Source organism: Anomaloglossus baeobatrachus, chromosome 5 (assembly GCF_048569485.1).
Source record: "Anomaloglossus baeobatrachus isolate aAnoBae1 chromosome 5, aAnoBae1.hap1, whole genome shotgun sequence".
Lineage (NCBI taxonomy): Eukaryota > Metazoa > Chordata > Amphibia > Anura > Aromobatidae > Anomaloglossus > Anomaloglossus baeobatrachus.
This window is the reverse complement of record NC_134357.1, coordinates 515,916,194-515,938,395: the sequence shown is the minus strand read 5'-3', so window position 1 is coordinate 515,938,395 and position 22,202 is coordinate 515,916,194. Positions and strand designations below refer to the sequence as shown.

The 22,202-nt window shown below is 40.4% G+C and overlaps 1 protein-coding gene across 1 annotated transcript in view; it reads left to right on the top strand.

The window, feature by feature from the left end:
* LOC142312866 (uncharacterized) overlaps positions 1–20,331 on the top strand; it is a 297,096-nt gene extending 276,765 nt beyond the window's left edge. Inside the window, 2 exon segments of the mRNA XM_075351851.1 lie at positions 9,048–9,185; positions 19,340–20,331. Coding sequence (XP_075207966.1) covers positions 9,048–9,185; positions 19,340–20,331 — 1,130 coding nt within the window.
* Positions 20,332–22,202: the final 1,871 nt, after the last annotated feature.

Below are 22,202 nucleotides of genomic sequence, written 5' to 3'. Positions count from 1 at the left end.
TGTCAGACTTCTCAGTAATTGTCGCTCCTAAAAACCTGTTAGGTTCTTAGTGCGTCCGTGCTTGCATTTAAAAACCGCACGTGTGTGCCTGTCGGCAGCGTACAGGTGCACGATTTGCACAAACTTGGATATAACGCACAAGTCTAGTGAATACACGTCAGCACAGCATTGCAAAATGCGCAAGGGCGTTGGCAAGGAACAAGGAAGTGGACGTGATAGTGGTGCAGGCAGAGGCCGAGGTCGTGGGCAAGCTCTAATTTCGCCACAACAAAGGGCCACATCTACTCGCTCGCACGTCCTGTCCCAAATTCTTGGGGACCGCAGCAGTACACCGCTCTTGAACCAAGACCAGTGTCAACAGGTTGTTAGTTGGATAGCGGATAATGCTTCCAGTCAGATTGGAACCACCACAAACACTCTGTCTTCCACACGGTCAAGTGTCAGTAACCGTGATACTGCACTGCACATTTCAGAACCTGATCCTCCTTCCTACCACAAGGCTGAGTACACGTCCTCTGACATTACTGATCCCACACTTGGACACTCGGAAGAGCTGTTCACGTTTCCATTCGCACATTCTGGCCTCTCGCCAGCTCATGTTGAAGTGGGTCATGAGGAGATCGTATGTACAGATGCCCAAATATTTGAGCAGCCACGTTCTCACGAAGTTGGCAACGTGTCTCAACAAGGGGTGGACGATGATGAGACACAATTGTCAGGAAGTCAGGAGGAGGAGCAGGGTGCGGAAGAGGAAGACGACGTGGTGGATGATCCAGTAACTGACCCAACCTGGCAGGAGGATATGCAGAGCGAGGACAGCAGTGCACAGGGGGAGGGAGGCGTAGCATCCCAACAGGCAGTAAGAAGCAGGGTGGTGGCTCCAGGCAGAAGTCAGGCAACCGTTCCCCGGAACAACAACACGACACAAGGTGCCTGTACAAATGTTAGGTCTTCCCGAGTCTGGCAGTTTTTTAAGTTGGCTCCAGATGATTCTAAAAAGGCCATTTGCAACACCTGCCGTGCCAGCATCAGAAGGGGTACCAAAACTAGCAGCCTGACCACCACCAGCATGATCAGGCACATGTCAGCCAAGCACCCGACTTTGTGGGAAGTACAACAGAGTCGAGGAGCAGTGCTTGCTGATGTCACTGCTACGTCTTCGCTGGTTGTGCATGCGAGCCAATCCCCTGTCCATGCTGCCTGCGAACAAGCCTCCTCTGGTCCTGCACCTGCAGTTGCCTACGCAGAAATAACACCATCATCAAGCACGTCCTTGTCCCAGCGCAGTGTTCAGTTATCCATTCAGCAAACCTTTGAACGCAGGCGCAAATACACTGCCAACGCCCCACATGCCACAGTTCTAAATGCTAACATTTCGCGACTGCTTGCGCTGGAAATGTTGCCTTTTAGGCTGGTGGAGACAGAAGTATTCCACGACCTGATGGCGGCAGCTGTCCCACGTTACTCGGTCCCCAGCCGCCACTATTTCTCCTGGTGTGCCGTCCCCGCGTTGCATAACCACGTGTCACAAAACATCACACGTGCCCTGAACAACGCTGTTTCACCCAAGGTCCACCTAACCACAGACACGTGGACAAGTGCTTGTGGGCAAGGCCGCTACATCTCGTTGACGGCACACTGGGTTAATATTGTGGAAGCTGGGACCCAGTCAAAGCGAGGGACGGAACACGTCCTTCCCACACCAAGGTTTGCAGGCCCTACCTCAGTCAGGGTTTCACCCACACTCTACAGCTCCGGAATGTCATACTCTTCAGCCTCCTCCTCCTCCTGCGCATCCTCATCCACTTTACCCTCCACACCAGTCCCAAGCTGGAAGCACTGCAGCACTGCCTCGACGAAGCGGCAACAGGCTGTGCTGAAGCTAATCTGCATAGGTGACAAACCCCACAATGCAGAAGAGGTGTGGACAGCTCTGAAACAGCAGGCAGATCACTGGCTCACACCTCTGAACCTAAAGCCAGGAAAGGTCGTGTGTGACAATGGCCGGAACCTGGTGGTGGCTTTGAGGCGAGGCCAGCTGACACATGTTCCATGCGTGGCCCATGTGCTCAACCTCGTGGTTCAGCGGTTTCTAAAGTCATACCCAGAGCTGTCTGATCTGCTGGTAAAAGTTCGCCGCCTGTCTGCACATTTTCGAAAGTCACCTACTGCTTCAGCCGGCCTTGCTGGCTTTCAGCGCCATTTGCATCTTCCGGCTCACAGACTGGTGTGTGATGTCCCCACGCGTTGGAATTCAACTCTGCACATGTTGGTCAGGATATGTGAGCAGAAGAGGGCAGTTGTTGAGTACCTGCATCACCTAAGCCGTCGGGAAATGGGTCAAACTCCACACATAACACCTGAGGAGTGGAGATGGATGTCCGACCTATGTACCATCCTCCAAAACTTTGAGGACTCCACCAAGATGGTGAGTGGTGATGACGCCATTATTAGCGTCACCATACCGCTACTCTGCCTTCTAAAACTGTCTCTGCTCAAAAACAAACATGATGCATTGCAGGCGGAGCGCGATGAGTTGCAGCAAGAAACAGTAGTGGGTGTGGGTGATAACACACAGCCCAGCCTCGTCTCATCACAACGTGCAGTGGAGGACTATGACGAGGAGGAGGATGAAGACATGGAGCAACTCTCCAGCCAAATTGAGGATATGACATGCACACCAGTCATATCCTCGGTTCAGCGTGGCTGGCCAGAGGACAGGGTAGATGAGGAGGAGGAGGAGGAGGAGGACAGCATGTTCAGTCATCGTGTTGGTCAGGCTACTGAAGTACTGGCTGTTAAGAGTCTGGCGCACATGGCTGACTTTATGGTAAGCTGCCTGTCTCGTGACCCTCGCGTTAAGAACCTCTTGGCCGACAATCATTACTGGTTGGTAACACTGTTAGACCCACGCTACAAGGAGAACTTTATGTCTCTTATTCCCGAGGCAGAGAGGTCAACCAAAATGCAGCAGTTCCGGAAAGCCATAGTCATGGAAGTAGGCAAAGCATTCCCCTCACAAAACGCTAGCGGCATAGGTCAGGAATCAGTGGACAACCAAGGCGTACAGCCGAGAGAGGCACAAGTCCAATCCGCCAGAGGTAGGGGAACAGTCTTTAAGATATGGGACAGTTTTCTCAGCCCCTCACGTACCACAGCCCCTGAGGTGCGGGGTAGTGCCACAAGAAATCCTAAGTTTGCCCAGATGCTCAAGGAGTACCTTGCAGATCGAACAACTGTACTCTGACATTCCTCTGTGCCTTACAATTATTGGGTATCCAAGGTGGACACGTGGCATGAATTGGCTCTCTACGCCTTGGAAGTCCTGGCCTGCCCTGCCGCTAGCGTTTTGTCAGAGCGTGTTTTTAGTGCCGCAGGTGGAATCATTAAGATAAACGCACCCGCCTGTCAACTGAAAATGCTGACAGGCTGACTCTGATCAAGATGAACAAGGGTTGGATTGGGCCAGACTTCACCACACCACCAGCAAATGAGAGCGGAATTTAAAGTTTGTCACGGGAATTTGCCATGTACCTCCACTCACCCATGGGTACACACTTCTGGACGTTGGATAATCGCTGGACTGCTCCTCCTTCTCCTCATGCGCCACCATGATGACCGTTACAATAGTTAGGCCTTTGTTTCAGGTATACCCCCAGTTGTAAATTTTTTCGCCCATTCTTTGCAGAATGGACATTACAACGACAGGAGACCCGCTCCTTTGCAATGGGAACAATGTTTTGAGGCCCTCATGCACGTCTCTATCCAGGGACAACGTGGAGCCTCCCAATTTTTGGCTGCCCTGCCAAAGGGCTATATTACAATAGACCCACTTCCTTACAATAGGCACTTCAGGTTTACAGGCCCTCATGCACGTCTCTATCCAGGGACAACGTGGAGCCTCCCAATTTTTGGCTGCCCTGCCTAAGGGCTATACTACAATAGACCCACTAACTTACAATGGGCACTTCAGGTTTACAGGCCCTCATGCACGTCTGTATGCAGGGGCATTGGTGAACCTCACAATTTTGGACTTCCCTGGCAAAGGAAAATACTACAAAGACTCACTTCCTCAAAATGGGCACATTAGACTCAGAGGCCTTTATGTACGTCTCTTCTCAGGGACATCGGAGTGCCACACAATGTTTTACGTAAAATCTTTCATGTATTAATCTCAAAAAGTAACATACATTAGCTCTATCTCACTATTGGGTATGTGCCCTTAACATTTCCGCCATGAAAATTCATTTTGGTGTCATTTTTGAAGGTTTTCTGGTGAGTCCGTAAAAATGGCGAAAAACGCGGACAAAATTGTTCACAGCTGTGAATTTTGAGTGATAAATGCTTCAAGGGGTCTTCCCCATGCTGTTGCCATGTCATTTGAGCACTCTTCTGAGACTTTTGTGCCATTTTTAGGGTTTCTACATGCTGCCGGGGGTCATTTCACAAAAATACTCGGGTCTCCCATAGGATAACATTGGGCTCGGTGCTCGGGCCGAGTACACGAGTATCTTGGGATGCTCGGCCCGAGCCTCGAGCACCCGAGCTTTTTAGTACTCGCTCATTACTAGACATTACACATCTGGTATCAACCCTATTTATTACCCTGTTTACCACCGCACCAGGGCAACGGGATGAGCTTGAGCGAAGCACCAGGATTGGCACATCTAATGGATGCGGCACTTCTGGGGTGGCTGCGGCCTGCTATTTTTAGGCTGGGAAGGGCCAATAACTATGGACCTTCACACCCTGAGGATACCAGACCACAGCTGTCTGCTTTTACCATGGCTGGTGAACCAATTTGGGGGGAACCCCACTTTTTGTGTTTTTATTATTTATATATAAATAATTATAAAAAAAAGAGCCTGGCGGCCCTCCAAATTGGATCCCCAACCAAGGTAAAGCTGCCAGCTGTGGTCTACAGGCTACAGCCTTCTGCTTTACCCTAGCTGGCTATCAAAAATGGGGGGGACCCCACGTCTGTTTTTTTTTTTTTTTTTTGGGCTAAATACAAGGCTAGGCAGTAGGCACCCTTTAGTGTCACATGAAAGTCACTAAAGGGTGCCAGCTTAGAATATGCAGGGAGGTGGGACATTATATATGTGTTTGACATCGGTCTGCCTGTCTGTCTATCCATCCATCCTTTTTTATCCCTCCATCTATCCCCCTGCATCCCCTGCAGTGTCGTTCATGGAATGAGGCTGCATTGAGTATCGGGTCTCAGACGTCGCTGAATCAGTGTGGATTACGCCGGACCTGGATATTTGTGGGGGTTAATAAAGTGGTGACAGAGGGGTTTTTGGTGTTTTATTTCAAATTAAAGGATTTTTCGGTGTGTGTTTATTTACTTTACTTACAGATTAGTGATCGCGTGTCATAGATGCTGCCATTACTAATCTTGGACTTAGTGGCAGTTATGGGCTGCTATTAACTCCTTATTACCCTGATTGCCACCGCATCACAGTAATCGAGAAGGGTCGATGACATGCCGGGACTGTTGCATCTAATGGATGCGACATTCTAGGGGCAGCAGCGGGCTAATATTCTTGGCTGTGAGAGGGGGGGCCGTAACCATGGCCCTTGCCTTCCCCAACCTGAGAATACCAGCTCGCTGCTGTGTGCTTACCTCCGCTGGGTATCATTTGGGGGGGACCGCACTTCGTTGTTTTTAAATGATTTATTTATTTTACTACACGATATAGACCCGCCCACCGGAGGCTGTGATTGATTGCAGTCAGAAACGCCCTCATGCTGAGTGACAGCTGTCTCACTGCAACCAATCATAGGCACCGGTGGGCAGGTGAAGCAGAGAATATGAGATGTAATAATGAGTGGCTGGCATTTTCAAAAGCTGGAGAACCTGCCACAGTGTGACAGCTGTGCAGCGCCGCACCCGTGATCGATGAGTATGAAAGAGAGAGGGAAAGACTGACCAAAATGTCCGCTGGCTTATATAGCCCCTATGATGCTGTGCGGCCAAGCCAATCACAGTAACACCACAACAAAGTTGGCTGCAGTGTTACTGTGAGGGCAAGAAACATCAGATGTGTTCATTGGCTGGAAAAAGGCGCCAGGAAGTCAGAAATGAAAATGAAAGTATCGAAGTGAATACCATATTAGCCGTCAGATAGTGAATACCTCGAATACCCCATAACCCGTCGGATACCGAATAGTGGTGAATACATTTGCTCATTCCTATTGATATACCTTTCCCCTTTCAAACATATGTTTTGCAACCCTATGCCCACACCTGTCAGACACAAAAGATAAATTATTTCTTGCCTGAGTTGGCAATATTGTGAAGACACTAAAAAGTCCACTAACTCAAAGTGGTTCACTACATAATTTTGAGCAGGCAATGAAAACTGCTAAGACCTTTTTAGCGAGTTCACTAGCAAAATTAAAGCGGGCAGTAATAAATAACAATACCTAGAAATGGGTTTCACTGCCTAATTTGGAGCTGGCTCTAATTCATACCAATAACTAAAAATGTTTCTCTGGCTAATTTAGATCAGGCAGTAATAGCCATTTAGATTCTTCTCTGTAAACTCTTTAGCAATCACTACTTCTGTCACGAAATTCCAATATTTGGCACACACCTTTTTCTACACTGCACGTTCCTATTCAACACTATCGCTCTTTTATCTTAGCTAAGCTAAGTGTCTAGAAGCCCTGGCGGCAGCATCTTTCCTGATGTTTAACATTCACAAAATGGCAGAGATGCTGCATGTTCGCAGTTTATATGCAGACAGACATGTGACTTATGCAGCCAATGACACAAGCCCTTGTGTCTAAACCTTGTGGATGTTTCCTGTGCTGTGATTGGCTGCAAGAACATCTGCCAATAAACTTAAGGGAAAAAAAGGGCTTCTCCCGAATCCCCATCCACTCATTAAACACCTTTCACCATTTTTATCATACAGCACCACAATCCTATACAAAAGCTTAATAACATGTTGGTAGAAAAGCATTTTTTTTTTTTTTTTTAAAAACGTGACCAGTGATCGAATAAAACCGAAAATTGTTGACTTATGGGAAAAGGTCTTGGGTTACGGAGCCTGAGCCAAACAGGCTAAAGCTTGTAATGAATTTAAAATTGGTGAACTTTTATCAAACTGGTTTCATCTCCATAGACCAATTGATGCATCGCTTGCCAGCCACTCTAGCATATGCTGTTTCTCACCCTCATTTAGAAGTTGAAGCAATGTGCAGCTGCCAAAAAAATGTAGTGGAGTAGGCTGTCGAGAAATGGAATGTCTTCTCATTTTTATTTGGATAGGATGAGCCATTGTTTGCTCAGCAGAGCTTTGAGTAACATTATAACGTCCTACACGTACACCTCGAACACCCTGCCTATTCACCCTTTCACCACACCCTTGTTGTGATTTACCACTCATGGTTGTAGAACCCTTCCCTTTTGAAACAGATAACGTTAAAAATGAAGTAAACCAATTCTGTAGTGGCCGCGCTCCCCGTAGTAATGATTTTAAAAACTCTTGTCCTCAAATGGAATTTATTACTCAAACATACGGAAATAAAAAACGGATACAACGCGTTTCGGCGGGAACAACCGCCTTCCTCAGGTATCTAAATAAAAATGCATCTCACTCTACTTTATAGATAAAAAAATAAATACAATTTACCTGGTATTCAAATAAGGGTGTGGATATAACCACAGCTGTATAATCTGTTTCTTAGTTCACTTCAACTCTAGTGGTTCATTAAAAACAAATCCACAAACAACAAATCACTTAAAAGAATCATAAAACTAAAAACACTGTAAGCATTTATCAATAAAATTACTATCAATAAGATTTATCAAATAAAAGGTAGTACAAAAAAAAATTAGATAAAAATTCTTTAAAAAACAAATTTAAAATCTTGTTGTTTTTTTTTTCCATTATATTTAGACAGGGATGTATACTATATTCTTTCCACAATATCATTAAGGCCATTAGGATGCAATGTTTGAAGGCGGTAAATCCAATATGTTTCTTTGCGATTGAGCAAAGAATTTCTATTGATCGTTTCCATAGGTATCTGTTCTAGAGGTGTCACCCTTATATTAAAATTCTTTTCATGCTTGAGTAGTATATGTATTGATAAACTATGTTTTAAAAACCCATTTTTTGCTCTATTTCTGTGCCCGTTCATACGAGCACGTAACGTCTGTGTCGTGCGTCCCACATACTGTAGCCCACAGCTACAGTCGATAACATAAATAATATAATCGCTATCGCAACTCAGATTTTGTTTTATTTTAATTTGCCTGTACTTTTACTTGTAATCTGTTTTGCTCCATAGTTTATAATTCCACACGTATGACATTTCCTTGAACTACATCTAAAAACTCCAATCACGTGATCTTCATTTTTTTTCTATCCTTGCTGATTTTTTTTTTATTTTCACTTAAGCTACTTGGGGCTATTAAGCGTTTTATCGTTTTCCCCCTCCTAAATGTTATATTTGGTTCCTCAGGCAAATATTTTCCCAAAATCAGATCCCGTTTTAGAATATACCAATATTTTTTCAGAATCATACGTATCATCTTATTCCCTCTATTATAGGTCGTAATAAAATTACATTTCCACCTGCCTCCTTCTCTGTCTTGTTTTTTTTACACATCACCTCATTTTTTTCCCCTTCTTTCTTACCCAAAAAATCCTCCTGTTTTTTTTCCTCTGTTTTTTTTCATATGCGGCATGAACCAATTTTTTGGGATATTTCTTTTCCTTAAATCTTTTCTTTAAAATATCAGCCTGGGTTTCATAGTCTTTATCTTCAGTACAGTTTTTCCTGATGCGAAAGAACTGACTGTATGGAATGTTTTCTTTCCATTTTTTATAATGGGCACTTCTGAAATCCAAAAATCCGTTGGAATCAACTTTCTTAAAATGCGTTTTTGTGATACCAGTCCCTTATGGCTAATTTCCAAATCTAAAAACACTATTTTTTCATTATTTATTTCTGAAGTAAATGAAATACCCCAATCGTTTTTATTCAACGTATTTATCATTTCTATTGCTTCTGCTTTTGTACCATTCCAGATAATTATCAGGTCATCTATAAAACTATTTTCTTTATATTTTCCAGCTTACTTAAAATTGATGAGGACTCAAATCGCCCCATAAAAAGATTTGCGAAACTTGGTGCAACCCGAGTCCCCATCGCGGTCCCGTGCCGTTGTAGGTATAGTGACCCTTCAAAATCAAATACATTATGTCTTAAAATAAACCCTAAACCATTCAACAAAAAATTCTTTTGTTTAATTGCAAGCCCCATCTTTGTGAGATAATAATCTACTGCATTAATCCCTCGATCATGATCTAAATGCATTATATTCCAATAAACATCCATGGTAATAAAATAAAAATGTTCTTGCCATTCGATAGTTCTGAGATCATTGATTAATTGTGTGGAATCTTTTAGATATGATGGTAAGGATTTAACAATGTCCTGTAGAAAAAGGTCTATATAGTGAGATAAATTTGTAGTTAAGGAGCCAATTCCAGATATTATTGGTCTTCCTGGAGGGTTAACAGGATCTTTATGTACTTTTGGCAGATGGTAAAACAATGCCATTGTTGGTGTAGTAATCATCAAAAAATGTTTTTCTTTTTTATTTATAATATTTTCCATAAAAGCTTCATTGATAAGTGATTTATAGTCTTTTATATATATTTGTGATGGATCATTATCTAGTCTTAAGTAATATTTAGCATCTGAGAGGATCCTATGCGCTTCTTCTATATAGTCTTTTCTATTTTGGACCACCACCCCGCCCCCTTTATCTGCTTGGCGTATCACAATATTTGTGTTATTTTTTAAAACCTCCAGAGCCTCTTTCTCTTGCTTAGAAATATTGTTCAAATTTCTTCCTTTATTAAAAACACGTGTAATTTTTATTTATTTTCTTACAATTACTATTTCTTATATCCTTCATTAATTTATCACCTTTATTTTCCTTGTTTCCTTCCATAAGTCTGAATTCTTCCTGAACCAATGCAAAAAAAGTCTCTAAATTATGTCCTCTATTTTGTGTGGGGTAAAACCCCGATTTTGGCTGTACCTCTTTATGTATATAATTATTATAAATCATTTCAGAATATTCCATATCATTCACTGATTTAATATTATTCATATTCGGTATCTTTTTTTCTTCCAATAAAAAATGACGTTTGAGGGTTAATTTTCGTGTAAAGGCGTTTAGATCCAAAAAAAGATCAAACGCATTTGCGTCCTGTGTCAGACAGAAATTTAAACCTTTACTTAAAATTTCTATTTCTGATTCAGATAAAATATATGAGGATAAATTAAATATTTTTATTGTTGGTATAGATATGCCTTCGGATTCTCCAAGTTCAATTTCCTTATTTTTATTTTTCTTTCTTCGATTTTTTTTTTTTTTTTTTTTTTTTTTTTTTCCTTTCTTTCTTTTTTATTGTGTACCCTTTTCCTCTCGATCCCCTTGCCCTATTTTTCTTTGTTTTGCTCCTTGGTCTACTAATGGTACAAAATAATTTGTTATATGATTCCTTTGTACTGGGCTCAGGTTCTGAGCTAACTGGGAGCAGCTGATTACAGGGGGTAAAATCACTATCTCCGATGTACTTGGTCCTGTTGGACCTATTTCTAAAAAAGAAATATTTGATGTTATTGATGAAGGTGATGGCGAAGGTGCTTGTAATACTGTGGTGAATATTAATGATGGTTCTGTCTCTTCATGTATTGTTAATTCAAGTATGTTTAAATCTATTTCAGTTTGATTTTGTTCGTCTACAAGTTCTGATATCTCAAATGGGGAAAAAACTGAATCTTTTGATGGTTTAATTTTTATGTTTGTTATGTTATAATTTTTTTTTATTTCCGTATGTTTGAGTAATAAATTCCATTTGAGGACAAGAGTTTTTAAAATCATTACTACAGGGAGCGCGGCCACTACAGAATTGGTTTACTTCACTTTTAACTTTTTCACCTGTGGTAATCCGAGCCAGGACCATACACAGGATCAATTCAAGGCAAGCAGCAGACCCGGATAAGGAGACTTTGGAAAAGTCATATATGCCTGAAGTTTTGTGGCAAAAGGTGAGTGCATAAAACTTCAGTAAAAAAAAGGGCACCAGAGAGCGGCTTTGATCACGCGCTGAGATTGGCGCCGCGTGTTTGTTTTTTATTATATACCCTGCAGGGAATCGCCTTACTTCATAGTTTGACTGAGAAGAATCTTCCTCATCAGCGGAAAAACAAACAACCAACACCCAGGACCGGTGAAGGAGCGAGCAGCCAGTCTTAAAGATGGAATACTATACTAATAGGACAGTGAGGAGAAAGGAACTTTTAGCGTCGATTTAAGAATGCAGCGGGCCAAGGGAGATCAAATGGACTTTTGGAACCCGTGATAGACCTTGAGATAAAAAAAACTATAACAGGTTTATTCTTCGAGTTTGAAAAACATATGAAATTGGAAATAAGGCATCAAATAGATGCTGATTTTTTACAAATTTGTACTGATCAGGGCATTGTGCCAAATGGCCTGAAAATACATTTTAATAGTACTTTTCCAGATAAGATATTCTCTGATAAATGGAATAATCTGCTGGATGACTGTTCATATAATTTGATGCGGCTGTTGATTGAGAAGCGCAATGGACTAGCGAGTACAGCGGCGCAACTCTGTGAAAAACAGCTAAAAGAACTAGAAAAATATAAATCACTTGATTTTTTTAATCTCATTAATAATGATATTACTAGGAGATTAAAAACTTTTGAAAATGATATGGTGGACATAAAAATAAAAAAGTTTAGATGGGATACAGTTAAAATAAAACCACTAGAAAAAGAACTATTTCAAAAACCATTAGAGAAACCAAGTGGGGAAAATGAGAAGGCAAAATATAAGAATAAGGAGCAGATAATATTAAAAAAACCTGAAAAATTAAACATCACTTCAAAACTCCCCAAAAACATAGAATTTACAGATAGATCTACTATAAAATATGGAAGTAATAAAGAAGGAGCTATATCAAAAACTAAAAACAAAATATTACCAAATACTTCCACCCCACAAGACCAGACAACAGGTAAGAAAACACAGAAAAAGGAGACTAAGGTATTGATAGAAAATCGTCCCCCTCTGGAACCAAATATTATTATAACAAAAAACATCCCGTTACAACCATCACAAGATTCAGTTTTTTCCTCATTTGGAGATATCAGAACTTGTAGACGAACAAAATCAAACTGAAATAGATTTAAACATACTTGAATTAACAATACATGAAGAGACCGAACAATCATTAATATTCACCACAGTATTACAAGCACCTTCGCCATCACCTTCATCAATAACATCAAATATTTATTTTTTAGAAATGGGTCCAACAAGACCAAGTACATCGGAGATAGTGATTTTACCCCCTGTAATCAGCTGCTCCCAGTTAGCTCAGAACCTGAGCCCAGTACAAAGGAATCATATAACAAATTATTTTGTACCATTAGTAGACCAAAGAGCAAAAAAAAGAAAAATAGGGCAAGGGGATCGAGAGGAAAAGGGTACACAATAAATAAGAAAGGAAAAATCGAAGAAATAAAAATAAGGAAATTGAACTTGGAGAATTCGAAGGCATATCTATACCAACAATAAAAATATTTAATTTATCCTCATATATTTTATCTGAATCAGAAATAGAAATTTTAAGTAAAGGTTTAAATTTCTGTCCGACACAGGACGCAAATGCGTTTGATCTTTTTTTGGATCTAAACGCCTTTACATGAAAATTAACCCTCAAACGTCATTTTTTATTGGAAGAAAAAAAGATACCGAATATGAATAATATTAAATCAGTGAATGATATGGAATCTTCTGAAATGATTTATAATAATTATATACATAAAGAGGTACAGCCAAAATCGGGGTTTTACCCCACACAAAATAGAGGACATAATTTAGAGACTTTTTTTGCATTGGTTCAGGAAGAATTCAGACTTATGGAAGGAAACAAGGAAAATAAAGGTGATAAATTTAATGAAGGATATAAGAAATAGTAATTGTAAGAAAATAAATAAAAATACAAGTGTTTTTAATAAAGGAAGAAATTTGAACAATATTTCTAAGCAAGAGAAAGAGGCTCTGGAGGTTTTAAAAAAATAACACAAATATTGTGATACGCCAAGCAGATAAAGGGGGCGGGGTGGTGGTCCAAAATAGAAAAGACTATATACAAGAAGCGCATAGGATCCTTTCAGATGCTAAATATTACTTAAGACTAGATAATGATCCAACACAAATATATATAAAAGAATATAAATCACTTATCAATGAAGCTTTTATGGAAAATATTATAAATAAAAAAGAAAAACATTTTTTGATGATTCCTACACCAACAATGGCATTGTTTTACCATCTGCCAAAAGTACATAAAGATCCTGTTAACCCTCCAGGAAGAACAATAATATCTGGAATTGGCTCCTTAACTACAAATTTATCTCACTATATAGAACTTTTTCTACAGGACATTGTTAAATCCTTACCATCATATCTAAAAGATTCCACACAATCAATTATCTCAGAACTATCGAATGGCAAGAACATTTTTATTTTATTACCATGGATGTTAATGCATTATATTCCAATATAGATCATGATCGAGGGATTAATGCGGTAGATTATTATCTCACAAAGATGGGGCTTGCAATTAAACAAAAGAATTTTTTGTTGAATGGTTTAGGGTTTATTTTAAGACATAATGTATTTGATTTTGAAGGGTCACTATACCTACAACGGCACGGGACCACGATGGGGACTCGGGTCGCACCAAGTTTCGCAAATGTTTTTATGGGGCGATTTGAGTCCTCATCAATTTTAAGTAAGCTGGAAATATAAAGAAAATAGTTTTTTCTAGGCGTTTTATAGATGATCTGATAATTATCTGGAATGGTACAAAAGCAGAAGCAATAGAAATGATAAATACGTTGAATACAAACGATTGGGGTATTTCATTTACTTCAGAAATAAATAATGAAAAAATAGTGTTTTTAGATTTGGAAATTAGCCATAAGGGACTGGTATCACAAAAACGCATTTTAAGAAAGTTGATTCCAACGGATTTTTGGATTTCAGAAGTGCCCATTATAAAAAATGGAAAGAAAACATTCCATACAGTCAGTTCTTTCGCATCAGGAAAAACTGTACTGAAGATAAAGACTATGAAACCCAGGCTGATATTTTAAAGAAAAGATTTAAGGAAAAGAAATATCCCAAAAAATTGGTTCATGCCGCATATGAAAAAAAACAGAGGAAAAAAACAGGAGGATTTTTTGGGTAAGAAAGAAGGGGAAAAAAATGAGGTGATGTGTAAAAAAAACAAGACAGAGAAGGAGGCAGGTGGAAATGTAATTTTATTACGACCTATAATAGAGGGAATAAGATGATACGTATGATTCTGAAAAAATATTGGTATATTCTAAAACGGGATTATATTATTTATGTTATCGACTGTAGCTGTGGGCTACAGTATGTGGGACGCACGACACAGACGTTACGTGCTCGTATGAACGGGCACAGAAATAGAGCAAAAAATGGGTTTTTAAAACATAGTTTATCAAGACATATTCTACTCAAGCATGAAAAGAATTTTAATATAAGGGTGACACCTCTAGAACAGATACCTATGGAAACGATCAATAGAAATTCTTTGCTCAATCGCAAAGAAACATATTGGATTTACCACCTTCAAACATTGCATCCTAATGGCCTTAATGATATTGTGGAAAGAATATAGTATACATCCCTGTCTAAATATAATGAAAAAAAAACAAGATTTTAAATTTTGTTTTTTAAAGAATTTTTATCTAATTTTTTTTTGTACTACCTTTTATTTGATAAATCTTATTGATAGTAATTTTATTGATAAATGCTTACAGTGTTTTTAGTTTTATGATTCTTTTAAGTGATTTGTTGTTTGTGGATTTGTTTTTAATGAACCACTAGAGTTGAAGTGAACTAAGAAACTGATTATACAGCTGTGGTTATATCCACACCCTTATTTGAATACCAGGTAAATTGTATTTATTTTTTTATCTATAAAGTAGAGTGATATGCATTTTTATTTAGATACCTGAGGAAGGCAGTTGTTCACGCCGAAACGCGTTGTATCCATTTTTTATTTCCGTATGTTTGAGTAATAAATTCCATTTGAGGACAAGAGTTTTTAAAATCATTACTACGGGGAGCCACTACAGAATTGGTTTACTTCATTTTTAACTTTTTCACCTGTGGTAATCCGAGCCAGGACCATACACAGGATCAATTCAAGGCAAGCAGCAGACCCGGATAAGGAGACTTTGGAAAAGTCATATATGCCTGAAGTTTTGTGGCAAAAGGTGAGTGCATAAAACTTCAGTAAAAAAAAGGGCACCAGAGAGCCGCTTTGATAACACGCTGAGATTGGCGCCGCGTGTTTGTTTTTTATTATATACCCTGCAGGGAATCACCTTACTTTTGAAACAGATGTTTTGCAACACTATCCCCACACCTGTCAGACACCTGACACAAAAGATAAATTCTTTATTTCTTGCCGGAGATGGAAATATTGGGAAGGCACTAAAAAGTACCAATACCTACAAATGTCGTTCATTTGCAGATTTACAGCAGGCAAAAATGCAGTAGCAGCAGCGGCACTTTCCAAAATCTTTAACAATTTTCATCCGGAGTTTAGCTTTAAAATTGGGAAAAAAAAAATTCGGACCAAAATCCGCGGCAAATCCGCACCTTTGAAAAGGTGCGGATTTTGCGGGAAAGCTGCGGATTTTGATGCAGAAAAATCCGCAGCTAAATTCTCTCGTGGACACATAGCCTTACAGGATCAGAAGAGACCTTAAGTGAATGGGCGTGAGCGCCTGGAGGTAGTGAGTGGGAGCACCTGGAGTTTGTGGCAGAATTGCCTTAGTTGACAGTTTGTCGATAAAGAGACAATTGGCAAAATTTTTTTATATTCATTTGATATGACAGAACAGTGAAACGAAATATCAGAATATTGAAATAAAATATTTCTTTTCATTTGATAAGGCAGAACAGTGAAAGAAAAACACATAACAGTGAAATAGTTTTTTGTATATTCATCATTTTAATAATAATAATTATTATTATTTATAGATCACCATTAATTCCATGGTGCTGTACATGAGAAGGGGTTACATACAGAATACATATACAAGTTACAGTAGACAGTCTAGTACAGAGGGAAGAGGGCCCACATTCTATAGGATTTTGGGGAGGAGACAGTAGGTGGGGTGTAGGTTGGGCAGCATCTCCGCACGGTGGTGAGGCGGCCGCTCCACACTGTGGTGAGGCGGCAGCTCTGCATGGTTGTGAAGCAGTGAGGTTATTGTAGATTATAAGCGTTTCTGAACAGATGAGTTTTCAGATTCCGTTTGAAGCTTGCAAGAGTAGCAGATAGTCTGACGTGTTGAGGCAGCGAGTTACAGAAGATTGGGGATGCTCGGGAGAAGTCTTGGAGTCGTTTACATGAGGAGCGAATGAGAGAGGAGGCGAGAAGGAGATCTTGGGAGGACTGGAGGTAACGTGTTGGAGTGTAGCAAGAGATTAGTTCAGAGATATACGGAGGGGACAGATTATGGACGGCTTTGTAGGTCAGTGTTAGTCAATCAATCAAATCAATACTCCAACAATGACCAAAAAGAACATAGAAACATTTAATTTCACCATTCTATCATATCAAATGAATATAAAAAAGGTTCCATTGTCTGTTTTTTGCACGCACACTAAGTCCAGGCGCTCACACCCACTAACCTCTGGCGGTCACTTCCACTTTCTATGCCTTCACTCACTAACTCCAGGCAGTCAGACCCACTCTCTCTGCTCTCACCCACTAACTAACATCAGACAGTCACCCCTCCACTATCTTCACTCCCACACACTAACTCCACGCGGTCATGCCTGCTATCTCTGCTCCTGCCCACTATCTCCAGGCAGTGACACCCAGTATCTCTGCTCCTGCACACTAACTATGGGCGGTTACGCCGAGTCACTTTCAGTTTCCGATAGTTCAAGTATGTCTAATTGTTTAGCAGCAAGTTTTCATATGTTTAAAGAAATTTTCCAAACCTATTTATAGGAGGAAAAAAAAAAATCACTTTTGAACGGAGTTTAAAGGGTCTATGTATTACAAAATTGTACATAGAAATTTGCATTTAGTGTGCCCCAACACACTAAAATACTCTAACCAACTGTAAGTGGGCAATATGCACTTGTCATAAATGCATTAACTTTATCATATAAGGAAAACAACACAAAGACCCTGCACTATTGAACATAATTATTTCCTAATGTACAGAAAAGCAATTCAACTATTATGAAAAAAATAAATGGACAAGGGTTGTGCATGTATAGCTAAAATCTAGTATCATTTGATGCAGGGGTAGGAATAGAGGAAAGGGCGATTATAAATAGTTATAGTTGTGATTCACATCAGCTCATTATGAGCCCAAATGGTATAGACTACAACCACAAAGGGTTTTTACAATAACCACAAAATGAAATAATCACCTATACATCGGCATCCTACTGTAATGCTAATGTATGTATAGCAATCAATGATTAATACCAAGGGCGGTGTAATGAATGTTATGTTAATAAATTATGCAAAGGTCATATGAAGCCGAGAAATATTGCTATACCGCCGGCCACACTTCCGGCTCCCCTGTATAGCGGTGATCTGGAAACTAGGTGGATAGGCGAGGCCGGTAATCTGAGCATGTAATGTGGGTCTGTTCCATATATCAGAAGACGCGTGTGTTGTGGGCGGGGGCCAGACCGTAGCTAAGGGGCTGCTCGGGGCTTCTCGGATCTGGGGCTTTACTGTGGCTTGAGTGGGAACCGGACCTGGGCTCGAGCAGCGGTCCGCCGCCCACAAGTGAAAAGGGGTTAATAACAAGGGATAGAGTCTTTGTCAGTGACGCCACCCATGGGACGCGGTGATAGATGGCACCGCTGCTGCCAGTATATGGGGTACCCGGGGCTGATGGATCTGGGCAGGATGGTGGTATCTCCTCCACGGGTAGGGGAGGTGTAGCCCCGGGGCCCAGGGTATTGTAAGAGGGATTGCAGGGAGCAGGAAACTCACAGTTCGGTTGTCGTGGTGCTGGATGGGGCTGTATTGATGTGGAGGGTCAGTAAACACAGCTGGAAGAAATACTCAGAGTCCAGTACTTAACCAGAAATTGCCGGTGTCCGTAGGCCTTTGGTACGGGGGTGTTCGGATCCCACACCCGGTACAAGTAGCAGGGCACTCTCTCTCCTGCACTCCAGCTGACAGTCATCTTGTCCTTTCTCTGCACAAGTCCAGGTTCCCGTGCACACTACCGGCGGGCCACTACCCTGCCCCGGTCCACCACAGGTTCCCCTGAGCCTACTCTCCACTTCAGCTCCTAGAACTTGGCTTTCACTTTTCTTCACTTCCCCAGCAGCCCAGGAGCTACAACCCCTGTCTGCTCTCCTCTCACTCCCTTCTCCGACTGACCCTCAACTCCTCCCCTCCTGCTCTTTTCAGTTGCTACACTGGGGGGAGGGTGCGGCTGCCTCACTGCATCGATGTGGGATCAGGTGGTACCAAGGAGGATTAACTCTTTCTGTGACTACCTGGTGTGCCAGGGCGTCACACGTGCACTTGTGATGCCGCAGTTGAGATGCATCGGCTGACTGTGTTTTCAGCTAAATTGACAAGCCACGAAGATGGTGCTGGGAGTGTGTGATGCCAAAATCAGGTACAGGGTCTGTAAGAGGCCCGTTACTTCCTACGCATTTCAGAACTGCAGGGAATTGTTGCACTGACCACTCCCACACCATGATTACATACTAGCCTATTCTCACAAACAAGATTTAATGAGGCATTAACTATCTTTGATTTCTAAGACCATATTTAGGCTAGGATCCCCCTATATTGCTATAGTACTTTATGGAAGCCATATTGCTTTTTAAGAGACCTTGAGGTGCCACTAATGTGGGAACATATTTTACCATGATGGTCCTTCGTGAGGGGTTTGTCTTTTGCTGAACGAGTAGAAGTTTTAATTCGCATAACTTTGGGCTACATAATTTTTATTTATTTTTTTCTATTGCTTTTTATTATAATATTTGGGAGGCAAAATTAACAGAGGCAGCATAAGATTTTGGTCTTCTGGCTTGTGGTTTAAGATCCACTGTTACATTGTGAACTTTTTTTTTTTTTCTTTCTTTCTATCAACTCTTTATATACAAATGGTATAGAATTTTTATAATTTTCTTTTTTTTTCTAAAATAATTTGGTTTTATTCTTTGCAGATGACTGTACCTGGGGAACAGAGGGACAACAGACATCTTCATTTTTTACATCTGAAGACTTTAATATCACACAAGATACAATAGATGTAAACGCTACTTTTCCAGATATTACGTCATCCTTTCCCAGTGAAGATTTATCATTTGATCCTTTTAAACAAGTCCTATCTTCTGAGTCATCACAGGCTAATGGGAAAAATACAAATCCAAGTCCTCTTACAACAAAGAAGCCATCTTCAAGTACAGAATGTGGAAAAAGCTTTTCCCTCACAGAGTCTCAAACATACACAAAGGATAAAATATATTCTTGCCAAGAATGTGGGAAATATTTTAGCAGGAAAGCAAATCTTCTTAGACATCAGGAAATTCACACAGGGGAGAAGCCATATTCATGTTCAGATTGTGGGAAATGCTTTAGGCGGAAATCATATCTTGTAATACACCAGAGAATTCACACAAGGAAGAAGCCATATTCATGTTCAGAATGTGAGACTTGTTTTATGAAGAAATCAGATCTTGTTACACACCAGCGAATTCACACAGGAAAGAAGCCATATTCATGTTTATACTGTGGGGAATGTTTTAGCCACAAAACAAGTCTTGTTAGACACCAGAGAAATCACACAGGAGAGAAGCCACATTCCTGTTCATATTGTGGGAAATGCTTTAAGCAGAAGGCACATCTTGTAATACACCAGATAATTCACACAGGAGAGAAGCCATATTTATGTTCAGAATGTGGGAAATGTTTTAACAAGAAAGCAATACTTCTTGCACATCAGAAAATTCACACAGGGGAGAAGCCATATTCATGTTCAGACTGTGGGAAATGTTTTAACCAGAGAGCAAGTCTTGTTAGACACCAGAAAATTCACACAGGAGAAAAGCCATATCCATGTTCAGTATGTGGGAAATATTTTAGGCACAAATTTAACATTGTAAAACATCATCAGAGAAGACACACTAAGAATGTGGGAAATGTTCAGCATGTGTGAGATGTTTTTTACAGAAAAAAATTAACCTAGTTAGACATGAGAGAAGACACGTTGGGGAAAAAAGTTATAATCTCAGTGTATTAACAAACTTCTTTATCTTATTGATAGAAAAATAAACATGTTCATTTTGCAAATTACTTTGTCAATATACAAACCTTTCCTTATCGGTAGGAACATCTGGTGTGATACAATTTTTTTTTTTTTTTTTTTAAATTAATTTTCATACGGAGTATACCCAGAATACAGCATCATTGTAACCTCTCATATGTGTCACCAACTTAATCCTACACATTGGACACTCGGGGAACCTTTTATTATCCATATTTGACAAATATTTTTGGTGTCAAATGAATCCTATGTATAATGAACATTTGCAAAATTCTTTACTCTCCACGTATACTAGACTATTGTTATTTTATTGGTCCTACTATATTCTCTTAGTTACTTCTTGCTGGAGCAGAGGACGGCTCATCTCATTCCCTAATTATGGCATTAAATAACTAGAATCATAATATCTTATTGCTGCAATTTCTCAGTAAAAAATTGTTGTTTTTTTTTTTGTTTTTAATATATCCCTTTTATCTTTTTAAGTGGTTGAGCCACAAATAATGTAGATTTTAATCAACAGATCTTGAATTTAAAAGAAGCCGCACAATTAATTGTGTTGTAAAATAATGTTCCCATGATGAGATCTTATATATTTGCTCTTGCTATGTACAGTGTAATGAATGTCTGACTGTGCAGGAAAATGGTCTGATCATAACACTTCTCCTGGGCAGGGGAAGAAGCAGAGTATATAAACAGGACGGCATGGGATCACAGCTGCTGCTTTCTGTGAGGCAAAACATTGCTTAAAGTCAAGCAATACAATGTTTTACCTCACAGAATAAGAAAGACAATGATGTTGCTTCTTATATTACTGTTTTTCACAGACTTTATATTATTCATCCCTTATATCCACTTCTGTGTCACCTCCTAATTATTTTCTTTGCGGTCTCCATTCACAAATGTGTGATCAGCTTGTATCTGTACTTGGCCATCTTCTAGTGATTATACCACATAATTACTGAGAGATTTCTGATTTAGATTCTGTCTGTGAACATTATTATTGCTAGCCATCTGTATTTATATTTCTGATCATATATTTACTTTTGTGCTGCCCTATTTTTTGTATCACTCAAATGTCCTCCATTTTGGCACGCGTTTGTATCGTCACAATCGACCTACTAATTTTTTCTTATGCATACTCAATGTATTGTTTTCTTTTATTTTTTAAGCATTTTTTTTTTTTTTTTTTTAAATAAAATTCTACTTTTACTAAAATAGGTTTTCCATCTTTTGTATATTTATCCTATGGTCACCATATCCCATATTTTGTATTCTTCTATCTCTCATTATATCGGAAATTACCCAGTCTTTCTGGACTATGATCCTTATAATTATGTGTTTCTAGTTTTTCCAAACACAACAGCCATAACACAGGACATAACAGGATGGAGAAGAAAGGTGCCCTCCATATCTAATCTGTTCTTACAGGACATAGCAGGAGGAGAAGAAAGGTGCCCTCCATATGTCGCGGGCGGGGAGGAGGGTGTCAGCACACTACGCTCACCCCCTTCTGCTCGGGTCCGGCGGCCGCTGCTCAGTGGTGGCTCGAGCTGTAGGCCGGATCCCGGGGGTTTCTCGAGCGGCACTCCTCGCCCGTGAGTGAAAGGGGTTTGTTGGGTGTGGGGATTGTTTATTGTCCGTGACGCCACCCACGGTTGTGGTGATTTCACCACCGCTGCTCAATATGGGGATCCCGGGGATGGTGATGCGGAGCAGCCAGGTGTTGTTGCCCCTCCGTGGGTAGGGGTTGGTGATCCCGGGGC